General features: G+C 35.7%; 1 protein-coding gene across 19 annotated transcripts in view; it reads right to left on the bottom strand.

Annotated features, from left to right (window-relative positions):
* The window catches only part of LOC1272707 (protein kinase C-binding protein NELL2), an 89,964-nt gene extending 83,960 nt beyond the window's left edge, over positions 1–6,004 (bottom strand). For 2 of the 19 annotated variants that reach the window (XM_061661897.1, XM_061661896.1), the window contains exons 1-2: positions 3,473–3,952; positions 2,050–2,169 (exon numbers count right to left, since the gene is read on the bottom strand). Coding sequence is in view for 7 of the 19 variants with exons in the window: in XM_061661905.1 (XP_061517889.1) it covers positions 1,377–1,467 (91 nt within the window). In the remaining 12 variants the exon portion in view is untranslated. Of the gene's footprint in view, positions 1–1,376; positions 2,170–3,472; positions 3,999–5,831 lie in introns of those variants that run through there. The other 17 variants (XM_061661915.1, XM_061661916.1, XM_061661905.1 and 14 more) reach the window with 16 other exon arrangements.
* Between the last annotated feature and the right edge of the window lie 15,298 nt (positions 6,005–21,302).

Here is a 21,302-nt window from a genome sequence, read left to right as displayed (position 1 = left end):
ATATATATATATATATATATATATATATATATATATATATATACATATATATATATATATACATATATATATATATATATACACGAAACACGAAACACGAAAATTTGAAGCACTGAAAATCCCAAAACACGCTCTTCCAATACGATGTTTCGTTTCTCGTATTTCATATCCTTTCCTGGTTTCTATTCTTCAAAGATTTCTTGTCTCGCTTCATTCCCTTTTATTTAGCTCATGCCCAATTCTATGCTCCATACCTCCTTTCTTGTTTGACTCATAGCATGTTGCGATTCGATTTCTTTCGCAAACACGTGGTCACATTTCATGCAAACAAAAAAAAAAAAACACCCATACATATCCAAGGTTGTTCATGAATGACACTCTCGCGTGCTGTCGGTTTTCGTCCATGCCACAGCACTGTCGTTGCTGCGCTGCTTCAAATACTGCTAGCACAAGGCATTTTGGATAAAAAACGATACATTAGCAGTGCTGAACGCCAGACAGAAACCGAAACCATTGAAACCAAATAGTTTTGCGGACTTAATACAGTAGCTACTAAAAGCTGATTAATATCAAAAGTTTGACTCTTCTTCGCCTAACATCGATTTCATAAATCCAAAAATTAGCAGTAATGATAAAGCTCTTTATGCAATTTATACAAACTAAGACAAGATTTAAAGGCCTCCACTTACTGTAGAGGACCTTACATTTAAGGATTTAATTTAAACTCAAACTTTTTACAAAAATCTCTAGAAATGGGAAATAGCAGTTATGTGTGCATTTATTAATTTACATTGCTAGCTATAATAAATTCATCTGTATTTTTTAAGATAGATACAATATACAATACACATACATGGCAATAATATAGGTTGTAATCAAAATTGTTTGATATTTTCAACATATTCTTGAAATATATTACACGCTGCGGATCAAATTCATATTTTTATCATGAATCAGAAAAATATTCTTCAACGGAATTGAATTGAATTGAAGAATTGAAACTAATAAAAATGCGTAGCAAAAATTTCTAAAAATCTTGTAGGAAGCTGCAAACGATCTACGTCACCATTAGAAACAGTTGACTTTTTTATAGGAGTCGAAGCAAATAATTTAGCATTGGTCTGGTTTTTATTCATAAATTAAGCACATTCATTTGAAGAATATCACCTGGAATATATAAATAACACATCGTGAATTCGGAACGTCACTAACGTCCACACAACACATACAGTAAAGTTTTCTGTCCCAGTTTTATTATTCACCTTAAGACTACATATCATTCCACAAATGAAAAATTTAGAAAGAAGATCTTCGGTAGATTTTGGAACGAAAAAAGAAGAATGTTTATCGGATCAGGTGAAAACCAAGAATCTTACCTGTACCGGGCAATAGCAGGATGGTCAGGATCACTGCCAATGCCTGGACACATCGCCAGGATGTATCGCAATTCCAGAGATGCTTGGTCATGGCAGAGCTACACGAATCGCGGCTGCCTCAGCCGGTCGGGCTCCTTACGATAGAAATTTTGCACGTCGAGCACCATCACAGTTCAACAGTGCGTTGAAAATAAATTGCTTTTCCTGTCGCGCGTTTACTCCACTTTCGTTATATGCGAACCAATTCGACTAAGATTGATCAAAACCATTTGAAACAGGCCCACAATTCTCGGCAATGTAATGAAATCGGTCGATCGAATCGATTCCAAACGGAATTCACACACCAAAAATCTTTCAAGAAAAAACTGCATTCACAACCTTTATCACTATAAATCGAACCTACTTTCTACAGAATATCGACATTACGACATAGAACACTGATGCAAGGAATACAAGGAATACACCAATTCAACCATTGCTTTGTATTTCACAATACACTAATACACAAACATACACATACACACATTTTATAACTCTTTAACAAAATCAAACTTATTGGAATGATATTGGAATACACATAACACACATGTTAAAACACAGCTACACTGAAAAATCACATCCAATCTGAACTAGATTAAGCACGTTTTTGTGAATTTCTTCTAATGTGTTTCACCTTTTTATTTCACCTTTAATTGGTTCTCTGCAGCTTTCTTACGCAGTCCGTTTCTGCGTTTCGATGACTTTATCGGTTGAGCTAATGCTGCAAAATGAGCCTTGTTACCCAAACAAGCTTCTGTAGAACCGGAATAGAACATACAAAAATAAGATTAACGTACTCATTCCTTCGACTTTTTTTATTGCTGTTTCAATCGAATTTTCAAAAAAGTCATTCGTTCGTATAATCCTCGTGCCGATTCTTTCATCTATTTTTTCCGCAGTAACCTTATGTACTGCTTGTGTGTATATACATAGCGCTAACAGTACGTCGATGCAGTCAAAAAGCGCTTGCTATCTAGTGGGGAATTTGGCGATGGTTGGTTGTTTGGGTCAACGCTGCCGCTCGATAATTTGCACGAATAACTCTTTGAGTTATTCTCAGTCTGCGGTTTGTGCAGGTGTAGTTTCTGAATGTTGATTTTTCATTCCAACAAAACCAGTTTTGGGTATTTTTCATTCCTTTTCATTTTCATTCTCAAACACCGGTACATATTTTTAACAATCGTTCGAAGTTTTAAAAGCAATTCCTCGACATCGAATACCACTTCAGCACCAAGTAAAGATTTCATGCATTTATTTATCTCATGAACTCATGAAATATTTGGCCTGAATTAACATTAGATAGCAGTAAACATTCATTATTATTTCAACATTCCACACATATATTTCAAATATCGTTAACACAGCACATCTAGTTCACTACATAGGATGTTTCTTTTATCCTAAGAACATAACACATCCATCCAATATACAATGATGAATATAATTTAACATTTTCATTTATATCAACTATATTAAAGACATTATATTGAACCTACTATGTCCATGTTAACATAGAACATGAACAGTATGTTATGCTGAATTCACTGCAATATTTAACAATACTTTTCACTGCTCAATAGCACGCTTACAGAGGATACACATTTAGTAACGCCAGGAAATATTTCACTTCACTGATCCCTTTTTGTCAGATTTGCAACCAACATGGTTAAAACTTTAGAAAACTCAGTTAGCTATCATACAAATTTGCTTATACAATTAAAATGCTAAACATCTTCCAACCGATGCTATCAAAGGCAGTGATATTTTGCATGAACTAGCTCAGTGCGATATTATGCTGCATATTACTTATACGCTTAATGTGTTCGTTCATAGGCAGAATGGTCGATATTGGTGTAGCAACTAGCACAAAAATTGATTTTTTTAACACATCACTCGTCAGGAAACCTCTCGATGGCCTACTTCATGGTTGTACAGGGTGACATGAGTTTGTGTTGTAGTTGTTTCTAAATTTCACTCTCACTTAAAGTCTACTAAATTTACTATTATAAATTGCTGCAACACTATCAATTATCATCAATCTAATTGTCCAAACTTACGTATACCGCGCAGGATAAAATTCTTGCGCCAATTGCATGCGATACGCAACCCAACGCGGTACGACAGGTCTTCTTCAAACGACAAACTGAACAAAATTCTTGCGCCAAACGCGTTTGATACGCAACCAACGTTTGTGCGACAGGTCGGGTCTTAGTCGGGGAACACTTTAACTTTTTCTCTTTCCGTTTCTCTCTTTTCAACTTGCTTCTACCTCGTTGACGTAGCGTAGATTGCACATTTCATTTTGTTGAGCAAACAAGAGAAGCGCGGCTTTGACCAGCAATAAAACAAGCCCATAGTTCAGATCACATCCATACCAAGTAAGAAAGAGAAATGAAGTTGTTTCTCTTTCAAAAATTGCTTATTTCCTTTCCCCTTCTTAAGTGAAAGAATATCCAAACTCTCCATGAGGATAAGAAAATAGAGAGTATCGTCACGTTTTCTCATTCGATTGGCGTTCGGCTTTTCAAAATATAAATCAAGAGCAGATTCGCTCACAACTAAATGTTTATCTCTTTTTTCGCTCGCTTCTCATCATATCTACTTTTCGCCTGGAAATTCAGCATGAACAATGGTATTTTGTTGTTTGTTGATCTGGTCATCATTTGTATATGTTTTTTCATTATGTTGCATTCATCCATTTTAAAAATACATCAAATATTTGTTTTTCTTAATTTGTATAAAGAATAATGATCGCATACATATTTATAGTTCTATTATTTTCTGTTCCTGTTCCTGTTATTTTCCAAACATGAATATTTATAGTATAAACAACATTTGTTATAAAATGAATACATTATCGAAAAAATGTTTCAAGTTGAAATACACATTGTCATACATTGTATAAACATAGTTGATTCTCGGAGGACTGCTTTACATGGTTCTACTGTAAAATTTGAAATAATATTGTTATTCCGAACCAAATTTGGAACCAAAAAAGGTCCCGAGGCAAGGTCGAAAAACTCGCATGATGAATATATTTCCATGCACGGTTTACAACCAAAATAGATGTGCAAAAATCTAGAATATCGTATGTTTTAACTACAATACTATTCTAGGAATAAACATGCACGAAAACAGGACATTAACGGTTATCAGGAATAAATTTTAAAAAATCTATCAATTTCAGCAAAATGACAACTTTAAACTGTCTAAATCGATATTGCCGCATCTGCGTCGGAACTAGAATTGTACGTCGTGAGATCCCTGTACAATGGCTCTTTTAATGTTTTTAAAAGATAAAAGAGTTTTTTTCATTATATAAGGCATACATTTTACTATTTGAATCACAATGCTATAGACATAATAATAGGCACCGCAGAGTCAAAATAACGCTGAAAAAAACTTGAAAAATGTCCGTAACTACGGGAAGTGATTCGGGTTAAAGTCGAATCACGTCATATATTTAAAGGAGCCGAGGTGTTTAACAGTAGCTCACAAAGCCACCATTAAGTCACCTTTTCGATTTAGATATTTCACAATTGTATCTTCATGATTATTTTAATGTTAATCATAAACTATATAAATGCATATTAACTACATACCATCTGATATAATATTACCGACAACATTAAAATATAAAGTGTTTCAGAAATGTTAGAAACCGCGTAAATTATATTAAGTTTGCGTGATATGGTTTAATTGGTTCAAATTTGATGTGATTTGAAAAAAATAGAATAGAAAGAAATAGCACTGTCCTGTGTATGCTTTTCGAACACTTCACCATAAATAAATAAATAAATAAATAAATAAATAAATAAATAAATAAATAAATAAATAAATAAATAAATAAATAAATAAATAAATAAAAAAATAAGTAAATAAATAAATCAATAAATCAATAAATAAATGAATAAGTAATTTTCAAATTAATAAAGTTTTCCGCACGATTCATTTGCCATACAGTTACAGAAATAAAAAACTTTAAATATTAATTGATATGAGTTAATTTAATATAAGTAGTTTTGTGGTATAATATCAACTTCGAATATTCCGTTAAATATTTTATCCGTTTTTATTGCTGTTATCCACTGTGCTGCGACATGAGGAAAAAAAACGCTATGTGAAGGAAAACTCCAGGAACACCGGTACATTAATGCAATTTTCACCGTACAATATGACACCGTTCAATGATGTATATCTACATAGGCTTATAGAATGAAGAATCAATGCGGGATCAATGAACAAGAATTAACAAATTTGATGCACTTTATTTTCAGTCACAGTTTTTTTTTTAATTTATACACAAGTTTATCACAAGTATTTAACATGCAAGTCGATGCAAATGTACTGACTAGTACAGTTTTCCAACACTACAAATCTACGATACTGCACTTTTACATAACTTGGTATATTTACACGTATTTACATCGTTACATTTAATGGTCACTCTTAAACGTGGAAATAATTGTTTCTATTTGTTTCCATTGACAGTTAAACGAGATAAGGCTTTTCTATAGAATATTATCCATAATATTTTATTCTGCCCTCGTGGAGTTTCACCTACTTGCTCTTCTAGTTCTGGTAGTATACTGACGCAATATTTACGCAATATTGTCTCTCATTTAGCAGTATCCTTTTATCTCTCACTCCATTTTCTGAGAGAATTCATTTTTCCCGACTCGTCTTAAAAAGGGGTAAAATTCATGGTAGGATATACCCAGCATGTAATCAGTATGCCATTCGTAAAAAAAAAACAAATTTTCCTACCCTTGCAACAGTTTTCTCTGATGCACTTAATTTTTCAAACTTAACCCACGACAAATTTATGTTATTTTAACATCGTTTTGCTGAATGTTACAAACTATGAACTTACTATATATTTTCTTGTACAAATTGTACTCATTACACATTTAAATTCTTGAACAAAAATATATTTTTAAGGTTTGTGTTAGACACACAACTTCCAGAACATTGAACAAACGTTTTTATTTGTGGTGGTTAAAAACAAATCAAAAAAGCTTTGAGAAATCACATTACATGTTTGTCATACTAATTTAATATTTAAACATACATTAAAGAAAAATAATGTTACCATAATGGAAATGGTAGCATGAACCATAATTCAATATATATATATATATATATATATATATATATATATATATATATATATATATATATATATATATATATATATATATATATATATATATATATATATATATATATATATATATATATATATATATATATATATATATATTTTTTTTTTTTTCTTTTTTTATTTATTTATTTATTTTTTTTGTATATCAGAAGGTATAACAGAACCAATCAGAATGGGTTGTGCAACATAGAGATAATTCGTGTAGCATTTGTTTGGAAGTCTGTCGTCTCCCATGGTAACTAACCAGTACTGCAATGCCATGCAGGAGCCGTCTGTGGTCTAGGAGATTACTTGCCTAATGTGCGCTCAACGTAGTCGGCCGCAGCTACATACATATATACATTAATACATACATACAACCAAATCAAATATCAATCTGTTGATGGTCATTTGCCAATGAAACAGGGTCGTCCTATGTAGCATTTAATAGCATGTATTGCAGAGCCAGTTGACCGTTGAAAGCATTTGTGTACACCAGACATGTCAAACATACGGCCCGCAGGCCACATGCGGCCCGTAATAGCTCCTGATCCGGCCCGCGAATGCTCCTAATCCGGCCCGCGATGAACATTGGTAGTTATTTGAATGAAGCAGAAATAGATTGTAAATTATAAGATAAGAAAAACGGGTATAGTAATGTTGATTCACTTAGAAAGAAGCTTTCAACATTCAGTTCTAATAGTTCGATTATCGAAGAGTGAAGTAAGTTACACATAGTTACTTGTTTGGGAAGGTACCCGCGAAGATGGCATGTAGCAAGTGTTTAAGTAGTTGTTTCCTGAGAGCACTCTAAAGTCGGATTATCAATATTTTCATCCATTTTCCGTCATGGAGTTCGGAAAATTCGGAAATAATGTATTGAAATACCACTTTCTTCACTTCATGGATGAGGGTACTCTTTAGATATGGTTCTGCAAAAATCAGGTCGATATATTTAAAAATCATGAAAAACCAAGCACTCAAAAAAGGTAAGAGCTGTATGAGATCGACTGTATGCTGGTAGTCTCTTTTGCTCAACAAAATGGACACATATCTATCCAATATTTGTCGATGTAGTGATAAATTTTGATTTATCGTTATTAGTCATCACCGTTGTCAAATTGCAGCATTTGTACTTCGTGTATCATTGTGTGAAGGCAATATACGAGGTTCAAAGAACTGTCCAGGTAGCCGGAAAGTTAGCAGATATCCAAAGCAATTGAATATGATTTATTAAATTTCCAAGTAGGCACGAACGCCACTGAAGTAAAGCATGAGTAAATTCATGAATTCCATTAACTGTATTGGAGGCTACGAAAATTTTTTAAATAAGATTCTAGGTTCAAGAATAAGTCCTTAATGATATTTGCCGATTGAAAGCACTCTCATCCCACCGCCATCTAACAGTGGCCTGCGAGAATATTTTGCATCGTAATCCAGCCCGCGACCCAAAACGAGTTTGACATCACTGGTGTACACGAACACGGTCAAACAACTAAAAATATTTGGAACTAGTTAACAGAAAGTGAATTATAGAGGATGAAGTAACGCGCTTACCCCTAAATGTACCCGTGATCTTAACTATTATATTCTTTGACTGTTCTGAAATACTGCAAAAGGGTCCTAGATTACTAACCATGAAATAAAAATACTCCCGCAAGAAGGTAGATGGTAGAAATTGTTACAGAGTGATTTACTTGTTTACTAGTTTTAGTTAGCTAAACTCTTATAACGTTATCGCTCTTTCACAGTGTGATCTAATACGTTGGTGTGTACAATAGCCACCAATGAAATTATATTTATTTTTTAACTTCTTTTAACTCTTATTTACATTTGATGTTTACATATTTTACCGAAAGCGAAGAACTAGATCACGATTTATGATAAACAAAAAACGGTTCAAAATGCTAAAGGGAAACATAAATGTTAGATTTTTTCAATTTTATTTACCTTAAATCATGTTTAGGCCAACAATTTCAAAATTAAATTTGTGTTGCATTTATTTATTCATTTATTGCACTTAATGCACACGTATATTCGCTAATGAACCAACTAGGTTACTACAGATTGGATAGCATGGCAGCTAATGAACTTGAACAACTGTAATATTTATCATAAGGTAATTTTGTTGATAAAGTATGGACAATCATGTGTATAACATGCACTTCTCGTCCCGATTACTCCCAAAAGAGCATTACAACTTATTGTTTCGTTAGTGTAGTGTCTAGTTACCGTTGCTAATGTTTTTTTTTGTATTTAACCTACAGTTAGTGTCAACTCCAGACATCCAGGATGTTATATAGTGGTGACACCCTAAAGTCGAACACCTTATATTTTCACTTATCTGCTAACTTTGAGTTATTGGACAGTTCATTTACGCTAATTATCGGAAAACTAACATGACAACTATTTACTGAAGAGAATACTCTTAAGTAATGCTCCATCATAAAAACAGTTCTATATTTAAAATAGACCAAGAAACCGTGTCAAAACCATGGCGTATAATTTACGGGGCTCACTGAAAGCTGGATAGGCCCTATTAATTAAAATGACGTTAGACTTTAATTTCAAAAATTGTAAAGTTCCTTAAAATTTTAGATGTCAGAAAATGACTGGTACGTACTGTATGGCTTCTACTCGTCGACAAATGGTATGCTTTTCATTTCAATAAGGAAATAACTTGACCTTGTCCTTCATCCTGGTGAGATAATACTTGAAGTCTTCAACAATCAACCTCATGCTGACTTCAGACTAGAAATTTAGACCCATTTGAAATTATATTTTTTTACAATTGTTGGCTGATAGATTATCACCATAGGACACATTAGCAAACTCGTTAAAGAAAAACACAATTTACATATATGCAAGGTACACATTTAAGATATAAATGTGTACCAATTTGCCAATGTAAATCTTTGACTTGAGAAATATTCAAAACATTACATATATGATTGCAGATAAAAAGAGGCTCGTCTCAAATTACTCCACTTTTTCATGGTTTCGTGAAATGTATCCATTTATGTTTGCAAAAACGATATTCTTACTGAATAAAGTATTGAAAAATATAAACATATTATCGAATTTCATTATTGATAGAGGGAAAAGAAGCGCTTCTCATGTTTCTTGTAAATGAGATGAAAGAAAATTGTCAAGTGGTTTATTAAATACGTGTCGGATGTTGTACACGTGGTACTGGCTTTAAATGGTATGGAATTATTCAAGTTGCACTATGACTAACAGGCATGGTACTTATGGTATATTTTATTTCCTTTTTTTATAATCATCCCCCTGACAATTAAACTTGATGCTACTGCAGCAAATTATAGGAAGGGTAGAATTTACTGTAGTTAAGAAATGGTAGCTAATGTGTAACTTCCTCCAAAGGATTTCGGGGGAACCTTTAGTGTTACAACACATATAGTCTTTCCACGTTTCCGGTAATATAAATTAAGTAATAGAAAATGTAACTGATATTCACACATGGTAAGGATGGTTCTTCATGTTGATTATTCATTGGTTACACCATCTCTGTAAAACATGTGCAGATGCTATAATATCTGCCGAATAAATTGTATTAAATAACATTACTACGTCAACATGATCAATGTTGAACCGTATTATTAACACAATATAAAATAAACATTATAACATAAAAATAACATATGTTTTCACAAAGTACCTAATCATTTAACAGAACAATCTTAACATAAGAGCATAAAATATATCAGTTGATTCATCACAACAGACGGCTTGAAAAATGATCCCACTAGCAAGAGAACATCTGTGACACGTCCGGTAGCCTGTGTTCCGTATGATCAATAGTCCACGTGTCCAAAACAGGATCATTTTTATTAACATTCTCATGTTCTACTGCATTGAAAGTGCAGACTCGTTGAACCAATTGGTCTCGACAGTTGCAACGGCAGATCCTATTTCAACCCGTTTGTCATAGTATCTTTGCACTCCGAGGATTAGACATCAGAAGTTTAAACTGTTTTTCTAACTAGAACAACGGTATTTGAAATTTGTTTGCATTTAAATTTTGAACTTATAGCGCGTTTATTTGAAAGATGTATAACAATGATATAAAAGCACTATTGTGAAATCAACTATTCAACTTATTCTTTGTGTATCGTTAAAAAAGTGTTGGTGAAAAACAAAAAATGAATAAATGAATATTTGTTATAAAAACCTCTTTTATCTTAATAAAATAATCTTCTATTCTTATTTTTATCTAAGAAAAGCTATTCTAAGATAAGTTTTTGTCAGTGCTGACAAATGACCAAAATAAGAAACGCCATTACCTAAATAACATAATACAAATACTCAGAAACTATTCTCCTACGCTGGTAATGTTAAACAATTATGCTCATTCTCTTATAGATATTTTACACAGTATTTTCCTTAGCCCTCTACCAATTACATCTAATGTGACGCTAACGGTAAACTCGTGTGACCCCACACAAACGACGGGTGCACGTGAATGAAGGAAGTGAACCACAACGATCCTTATATGTTTCCTCTTTGATGTCATTTTTTATGCTTTTTAATATGAGTTGTTGCTATCTCATGCCGAACGTCTGATGGAAACATTGTGAACACAAGTTAATTTTGTAACTTTGCTTACGCTTTGATCTTTTACATATTCATTTTGATCTAATTTCGAATCACGACTTAAACTGATTTTTTCTGCTGCTAGTTTTGAATTTGATTAGTTGCTAATAATTTGGTGTTAGTAGGGGAAGATAGGTAAATACGGACACTGCGGGTAAGATGGACACTTCTCATAAATGCCTGAAAAAGGTAATTTTCGTGTAATTCAACAATGTAGAATCCAAACTGAAGGTAAAACAACACATTTGAGAACATTTTTCGTGTAATATAAGCGAAATTGGTTAAATTCACGAACAAAACAAATTTTCGATCGTACCTTAGTGGATCTAATGTGATTATTGCGGGTCTTAAGCTCTGTATCTTGCATTGTTTATATTTTCGGAAGTTATATTACATGAACGAGTTGTCATGATGGTAAAGTAAAAAACTGGCGAAAGAACGAGAATGAAAGCGATACAAAATCTTATTTTCTGATGGTTTAAATATCTTGACACCATAGCGGGAAAGACGGACACTTTGTCATAGGGAAAGATGGACACCGAATTTGTTGAGTTATTTTACTTCTTATATCAATTGGTGATAAAAATATTTCTTCAAACACCTTAAATAAGGGTATTTTGAAGATATAAACCATTACGCAACTAGAAAAAGTAATAAATAAGCGAGAAATGAAACACCGGTCAAAATAGCAGTCATGCGTTATGATATTACTCGCTCGACGCTGATGAGGTTCTTCACGAAATCCAAAATTTTATCACGACTTGGACAACTTTAAACTTAAAAACAAGATAAAGTGCAGATATCAAATCGTTCAGGAATAGATGAGAGATTCTATGGGTTTACAGATATCAAAAAGCTCAATCTTCAATGTAAGAAATGACTGGACCTATTATCAAGTCCCTCAAATATGCTGTGGTCGCGGACTTTCCGCGGAATAATTTTCTATAGCGAAGTTTTAAATTGTTGTTCTGTAAGCTGGTGCAACCTCCACTGTTAGTGCCCGATATTAAAAAAGATGCCTTAGATTCTGCATTCTACGTTCTATTAGAAGCGATGCTAACAATTCCTAAATTCACGGCTGAATGAATCGTTGTTGCAATTGGCCAAGAATTGGTTTATAACTTTGGTTTATACATCTTAATTAGGCCATAGGGCCCGTTGAAGATTAATAAATAAATAAATAATAATAATAATAATAATAAACGTACCAGGACGTGGAAAGCGGTAGATATTGTTAAAATACTGTAAAACTCTTCAATTTCCTACGTTTTCTAAAGGTGTCCATCTTACCCTTCATGGTGTCCATCTTTCCCATATCAGGTGTCCGTCTTACCCGAACATTTCAAAACTGCACGAAAAAAATCATGTTTTTCATTCATGAAAAAAACGCAAAAATCGATGAAAACTTAAAAGTTTCAACACATTTTCTGATAAAACATGAGTGTAAGATAATGTATGCATATTTTCATGGTCGTTGCACCTATATATCCTAAGATTTTGACCATATCCCTTAACGTGTCCGTCTTTACCTACCTTCCCCTATTGTTAGCGGAATTGCCATCGGCGGAGAAGGATGAAGCTTTCAAACGTAAACAAACAGTTTACTATGCTCTACCTTTTAGAAATCCAATGGTAGCGGCACACGATTCGATCGTAGTACCACACATTCTACCGTAGTGAAACGCGATTCAACCGTAGATGCACGCATTCGATCGTAGTGGCATGCGATTCAAAGCAGGCGATTTGCGATTCGATGCAAACGGCACGAGATTCGAACGGAACTGGAAACAGGTGTATGAAGGATGTATAGGAACAGCACCAAATGAATTTTGCATAATAGTTAAACAATTAAAATCATTCAAATAATCACCATATGAACCGAAATAGCGTGTGACAGCAGCGTCCGATAAAATAACATCGGATGGGCACTGCCACGGGCCTTAGTGAAAAAGAACACCATAAGAAGCTTGCTCTTCTGAAGCTTGAACCCCAGGTCCCTTTAACCCTAGGTTCAATGACCGCCTACCCGGGTGGTTTTTGCACTTTTATTTCTTAACATCTTTTGATAGAAAAGTAGAACAAACTTGAAATTCATAAAATGCATGGAGAAATATGTTTTACACTACTTCGTCGAAAATATTTTTTATTTACAGTAGAACGTCGATTATCCGGGGACGGATTAACCGGCGGGCGGCTTAACCGTGCGCATAAATCTGACAGCTGTTCATACGTACGGCGAAAGTTTGCAGCGATAATCAATTGGGTAACCAGTTTGTTGTGCAGCTCTGTGGTGTCTAGGGGTATATTCGAAATTCATTTTTGTTCATGAACAGTTGTTAAACCTACAGTTATTGATTAAAATAATATTCTGCTAACGATTAATCGATTGATTCTAGGTGAATTAATAATACAACTAGTGAATATTATATTTTTTATATAAATTTGACATTTCTTGGACCATTATCCGGGCAAATCGATTAACCGGCAACCGTCCGGTCCCGAGCTGCCCGGATAATCGACGCTCTACTGTATTTATTTATTTTTTTTTTCGTTTTGAACCCATTACAACTACGAGTGCTTATCCGGATAGGACCATACATTTTTTATGCAGACTGCAATTTTGCAAATTCAAAAGCTAATACAGGGGTCCTTTCCGTTTTTAGTTGGTAGGCTGAAATTTCAGCCTGTCAGCTGTTTGCATTGTTTAGCAGTTTTCGAGCAACTATCTAAGTGGGTATAATATACAGGTGGGCTTATCCCAACGTGTATGAATTTAGAGGATTGATTTTTATTGCTTCTGCTTCTGAAAAAAGATTTTAAGAGTGTTTTGTGTATTCGTCAAGCCTCCAGAAAGTTTTTTTGATCAAAATTGTTCTCCCATGCTGTCTAAAAGTGATATTCAAATTTGGTTTTAAAAAACATGCTATGAGACCACCTGGACTACATACACTTTGATTATGGATTCCATCACCAGATCTCTTGAATGCACCTAGGGATAAATGTAAACACCACCTTGTTTTGCCATTTTTCGAACAGGTACTCGAATCTAATTCTAGCTTTGAGGCTAGAATAATCTAGACTGAAAATTGCAGGCTAGTTTTGTGTGTGGTTTTGTATGGAGTGTTTACATGATTTCAGGCTCCAACTGTCAAACTCCATACAAAAAACTGACTAGAATCGTGAAGGGCCCCACAGTCAGAATTCAATAGTTGAACGCTTTTTAGTTGAACGCTCAATAGTTGGCTTATAATTCAATTAAAAAGCATGCATCTGTATGGAAACCCGGTTTTGAAAAATTCACAAAAATCTGATGGCATGCCGAGAAAAAATTCAGAAAATTTTTATATGGAAAAACGTCCCGACTTAAAAACACATATTCAATAGTTGGCAGGGAATCGAAGGGAGCTTGGACTGTATCTTATCATCTGCTCGTCGTATTTGCATATTTTTTTATCAAAGCTGCATCTTCTTGTTATTTAACTAACAATATTTTTTCTTGAATTTTAAAATTTGTTGTTCTATTTATTTATTACTTGTTCAAAAAAATATTACGCATTTCTAGGATCGCCTACACGAGTAAGCCAAACATTTTGTAATGGATTTTGTAGTATTGAGGATTGTAAACCTTATAATTTTCGTCTTAGACATCTCCCTTTACAAAACGAAGTATGATGTGACGCTCACATGTTAAAGGCACTTTGGACGGTAGCAACGCTAATGCAATCTGTAACCCCTAAATTTATGAGATTTTAATAACATTTCTCCGAATTGTGTCCAATCGCTAGCAATGCAACCGATCGGAACACAATGAAAATTTAACAATGAAAAATGTGTTTTTTTTTTAATGTTTTTAAGGTACGCAATCAACATTACTTGCCACATTTATGCGTTAAAATACTCACACGCGCTGTAATTTATATCATAACCATTGAAAATATTACAATATTGCATTGGTCTCCCGTGTTAAATGGGCAACCAATTTAAAGCAATGCAACCAAGCTATGCAATCAATGTAGAACACGATGCGATGTGCATTGCATACGCACAGGCTAAAAACTGTTCTAAACGGTTCATTGCTGATCGCGTTGCTACCATGTGAAGTACTCTTTATACTCACGTTACGTTCACGTTACGCTCATAGGTGACGCTTGCTCACTATAGAATCTCCATATCTCCATATACGAAAAAGTTACTCACTATAGAAGAGTGTTGCTAACCAACTATGGGTGCTGGGATGATTTTTATTTCTTGGCAGGGTTTTCTTTCTTCGGAGCAATAAGCAACGATAGAGTAATTGAATCATTGAGGTTTTCAAATTGCAAGATTATTGTTTTCTTCTACTGACGCGTTGAAAGTGTATCAACAATCATCATATTATACCCAGTGATTCTAAATAATTCTGTGGTGGAGATTCGTGCCCATTCGTGCTAGAACTGAAGCAATTGAGATTTTTAAAATGGTCGTTGGTGTTGATACTAGTGCTGGGTAAAGTGCTACTGTGCGCACAGCATAGCACAGTGCTAGCACTTTTCGCACAATGCGCACACTTCGCACAGTGTACATTCTTCGCACATTACGCTGACAGTACGTCTGAACACACTGCAGACTTGCTGAGAGAACGCAATTTGCTGAGAGAGTGCACCAGTGCTGCAAAATGTCATGCGAGATATTCACCAATGAAAACAATGAACATTTCCGTGGTAGCTTGATGCTCATTGCTGATATTCAATGATCGTGCGTCATGACATGCCGAATGCGACGCGCGATTGCTTGAGTCAAACCCAATACACTGACTGACAAGCTGAGCTTAATGCCAGCGTAAGCATATTCATGATTTTTTTCTGGCTGTGAACAGTGCTTCCAAATGCCCCACTGTTTTAGTCACCAAGACTAATGACTGAAACGAACCTCAAATCAGCACACGCACACAACTTAGATGATCAGAGGTAAGATTCAATCAGCTGGTGGTTCAATCACATGCTTGGTGACATTTTGTTTAGCATCAAATTCTTTGTCACTCACTTGGTCACGACATTTTCTATCGAAGATAATCACTGCATTCATGGAATATACTTGGCGTGTTGTTCCAAACAGCAAAATGAGCATGCTTTGTCGCTCTGTCTAGTTTGATTGTCTGTCGGGTTAAACAGAGAGAGAGAAACCATGCTCATTTTGTTTCTTGGCACCTCTCGCACCTACCGCATATCTTCCATGACTATCGGTATGATCACCGACTGAAAATGTCGTGACCAAGTGACTGACCAAGAGTTGGTTGCACACAATGTCACCAAGCATGTTTGCAACAACTGTTTGAGTTTCACCTCTGATCATCCCAGTACAGCTCGTGACACTGACATTATTTTATTTCAGCCGGAATTTGTCATGACTATGTCAGTGACATTTTTCAGAACTGATCACAGTAAAAAAAAGTCATCACATAGTGACTGACCAAGCGTTGGTCGGAAAAATGTCACGATGCATGCATTGATCAAACCAATCATTTGGGTACCACCTTTGATAATCAATATTGAGTACGCTGACATGGATTTTGTTTCAGTCAGATTTTTTATGACATTGACAGCGACATTTTACAGCACTGGAGCGCACTGTATTGAGAGAGCGCACTGTGCTGAGAGAGCGCACTGTGCTGAGAGAGCGCAATGTGCGAAGAGTGCGCACTGTACAAAAAGTGCTATCACTGTGCTACCACAGTGCTAGGACTTCCGCACTGTGATCAGAGCGAGTATCCACACGACGCAAACGGGCCTGTCCATGCCCGAATGCAGAGCCGAGCATACGATTATATCTTCACCATTCACGTAAGACGGATAGGCTTATACCACTAACGTATCCGAAAGGTATGTATGCTTCACTCATCAGGATCTAAAGGCAAGGACAAGGTAAAATAGACACAGAAAAATTTCTTCACGCCTACACATGTTCTCTAGATGCGTTCCCTACAAACAAAGAGAGCGTGATTTACAGGCGAGGGGTACGTAGAAACAAGGGGAAACGGTGTGAAACACAAGGATGTGAGAGCGCGTTTTGGTTTCTACACAGTTACAAATGTTTACTTTTCGCCAGCGCGCGGTGTGCTGATATCGATGTCTCGATTGCACTGCTGCACCGAAAGTTCCTCTGTGTGCCCTCGTTCTTGCTACAACGCAAAATCGTCAGTACAGCTCAAGGATCCGCAGCGAGCAGCCACGCGTTTGTTAGCCTACACAGCAAATTTTCTCATCTTTCTTCAGTAAAGTTTCTTACTGAAACGATTCAGTAATTGAATATTTTACTGATTTGCAGAATAAATGTCACGTTTTACTGATTTTCAGTAAAACAATTTACTGAATGCGTTTCAGTAATATATATTTTACTGAAAATCAGTAAAATCAGTGTCAAATTATATCAGCAAAACAAATTACGGGAAATACAGCAATTCATTCTGTCAAATCGACCTGTCAGTCAGAACCTCAAAACAAAACAATGATGTACCCACTTGCTCGTGATGTGCATAAAATTGATTTGGTAGGTGCTTACAGACATCCTGATGAAATTTCAGGTTAGATTTCGGCTTCGGGGTTAATTTCAGACAATTGGCAACCGTGTTGGAGTATAAAATGTTTGCTACAATCCACTGTGCTTACTGTAATTGCGTGGTGTCTGTGAGCGCTTACTGAACCATCAATACTTGCGGCGGCAAAATACAGTATATAAACTGTATCCAACAACACAAAACATGTACATGGTTTCGAATCATATAAGGGAATAGTTCAAACACTTAGGGCAGGGGCTCGTTTTTATAACAAAATACTAACGTTACTGTAGGGATCGAGAGCAGCAAGGAAAATAAATATATATCATAGATTCGAATAATGCAAGTAACAATCATTTAATGATGATCAGATAATTTCTGAGATCTGAGATCTGATTTAATGATCAGATAATCAGATAATCAGATAAGAACATACAAATATAAGTTTATTAAGCAGAAACAGTTAAGATAGAATAACGATTAACGAAAAGTATCGACGCATTCAAAATAAAAATCAGGCTAATCGCAGAGAGAATGAGATAGCGAGAGGCGATACATCCGTTCGTACGGAAGTGTCAAAATAGGAGGCTTTTCGAGGAGAGGAGGAAAATCGTGAGTCTTGTGATTGATCTTAACAAGGATGGACGTAACTGTTCGATTGGATGAAGTAAAGAGTTGTTATTAATAAAGCAAATATTTCGGAAATCACGAAAGTTACTTGTACAGCTTCGCGTTACCAAAGCTTGATTTTTGTCCAAGAAAAGCAAAAAATACAATTTTATTTGAAAAAGTCGTAATAACGTAATATTTATATTAACTCTGGCAAAGTCATCGTGGGTCGCTTATAAGCTCTTGATTATAAGCTCTTGAGGGCCGCATGCGGCCCGCGGGCCGTAGTTTCAAGACCTTTGTCTTAGGGGAATGTTGCAAATTGGTAGGGGAATGTTGCAATCAAGCTGTGGAAGTTTGCAATTATGTAGGGGAGTGTTGCAACCGATTAGGGGAATTTTGCAAGCGTACTGTGGAGCTGTCATCAGACGGTGGGAGCCGGTGTAAAATATACACACAGAAGATATCCAAAGATAGCCCAAAAACACGAACCGATAGTGACCGAACTGATCGAAAAAAGATAAAAAGGAGTGATAGGGTAAGATTCAGGGCTCTTGAACCAATTAGCGGGAAAAACGACTAATTTTTGGCGCGTTTTTACACCCTGTATTGTCGATTCATATAATGAACTACTTGATCCACTCGGTGGAATGATTGAAATGCTAAGGGGATGTTTGCAACGTTGCTATGGAGGTTTGCAGGTATATAGGGGAATCCTTCAAACACTTAGGAGAAGTGTGCAAAACAGCTATGGAGTTTTGCATCCAGCTATGGAGCGCTCGTTTGTAGCGCTGTAGAAATTAAATCTAGATTTTTTCTAAAAGCACCGCATGATGATTTTAGAGTTTAGAATGATTAAACACATGTTTTTTTATTGTTTGTAGGAAATAATATTTCAAGTGTAATTTAAATTTGCTGTAAACAATTCTTCTATGTTACATTTTCTACGCTACTATTTCTTCTCTGCGGCAATATTTTTCCTCATATTCAAATAAACATATTTAAATAGTGTTAGTACTCTCCTTATAAAATTAAGGAGAAATGGCGTCTACGTCACACTTAATGTTAGCTTATAACTAGAGGTCTATTTATATGTTATAAATGATCATTGTTGTATATACAGTGAACCCTCTCTTATCTCTTATTGGCGATGGGACTGTCGAATAAGAGGGGTTTTCAAATTACAGAGGTTGAAAGTGAATGAAAGGTCCATACAAGACAAGAAAGAGACAGAACATTTAGTATGCAGCCTTAACTGTTGCTATAGGAAACTGCGAACAGAATCGCTAATTTGAGCATACATCTTTCAATAACCATGGCAACACCATACTCAAATAAGAGGGACACAGATTTCAGAGGTTTTCCAAATTAGAGGAACAAAACTGTACTGGAAATCAAGGGACTGTGCAAAATGTTCAAATAAGAAAAGGTTGCCGATTAGACCGATATATATATATATATATATATATATATATATATATATATATATATATATATAATTTTGCACATATATACTGAATGCACATTTGCTTCGATAATTTTTCAGCCGTCGAGCCTTTTGTATCATCCTCAGAATATCGTCAATATTTTTTGCGGCGTGAGAGGATGGGGAAATGAAAAGCCTGCTCCTGACCCGCGGCTCTCGGCCCGCGGATAATTTACTAAATTTGGCCATAAGCCTAAAAAGTTTGCCGACCGCTGCATTATATGATTCGAAACCCTGTAAATGCATGGAAATAAATGATCGCCTATTTTAGTTTCTAACAGTAACATGTCTCTCAATTATTCAAGCTTGGGTATACGGGGAAACCCAACCCCTTGGGCGGATGTGTTACATGGCTAAATTGAGAGGGGGGAGGAGGGGGTGGTGGGTAGATGATTGATCCCCATGACTCTACCTGGGAGCGTCTGTTTTGGGTATTTTTTACTTTATTTTTCTAGAGACTTTGAGCCAATTCTAGAGACTTTGAGCCTTCATTCGCCTCTTTCAATCGGCTGATTAATTTTACACTTAAAATCTAACATTCTTCTTTGCAAGCCATTTGTGGCTTGCAGTTACCTTATACTGGGTAGTCTCGGTTTACTTAAAGCTATTCGTTGATTTTATTTTCTGTTACCAATGGTTTTGGTTAGAGTTGTTTATAAAGATTAGTGATACGAATGAATTTTAAAAGTTTACGCTGGTGTGCTGTGGTGTATGCTGTGGTCCAATTTGCAGGTGATGCATTCCGCAGGTTAACCATGGCATTCGGTTAAGATATGGCATACGTTGATGTTGACGCTACCGAAATTGCAAAGTGGTGGGCTGGATTTTTGCAATAAAAAGGTGTGGGTTAGCCGGGTGTGTCCTATCCGAAGTCGTGACAGGATTCTCTGGACTTGGGGTGATGGATGGTCTTTCCATGGTGGTGTTGTGGTCTTGATGGTTGCCAGGAAAGAGCGACCGCTGCTAACCCAATAACTATTCCAGCTATTGGCGATGATGGTTTTGCTAAGGTGGATGAATTCACAGAGTGGAAGAGTGTTATGGCAGCAGGCCGGGTTACTACGTCCTGCGTTGGCTAGTCGGTCTGCTATTTCGTTTCCTTGGATACCTGTGTGACCAGGAATCCAGCAGAATGTGACTTGGGGTGAATTTGATATATTACAGAGTTGTTGGATGTTCGGGTCGCGGGTGGTTCCAGATACAAGTGCTTGAAGGACACTTGCACTGTCGGTTGTGTTTGTCTCTGTGTAGCAACCTTCATCAGCAACAATTACTAGGGCTATTGCTTCTGCGGTGAAGATTGAGGTATGGTCTGGTAGTCGGATGGCACTATTGTTGATGCTGGAGTAGATTCCACAGCCAGTTGAACCGTTTTGTAGTGATCCGTCTGTGGAGATGAGATGGTGGTTACGGTTTTTGTGCTGTAACAGAAACTCTCCGTGGTTAACAACCAAAGGAGTCAGCCCACACCAAGGCTCAACCTGGATCGGTTGAAGTGTGCTG

This window comes from Anopheles gambiae, chromosome 3 (assembly GCF_943734735.2).
Source record: "Anopheles gambiae chromosome 3, idAnoGambNW_F1_1, whole genome shotgun sequence".
Classification (NCBI taxonomy): Eukaryota; Metazoa; Arthropoda; class Insecta; order Diptera; family Culicidae; genus Anopheles; species Anopheles gambiae.
This window is presented reverse-complemented; position numbering and strand designations above follow the sequence as displayed.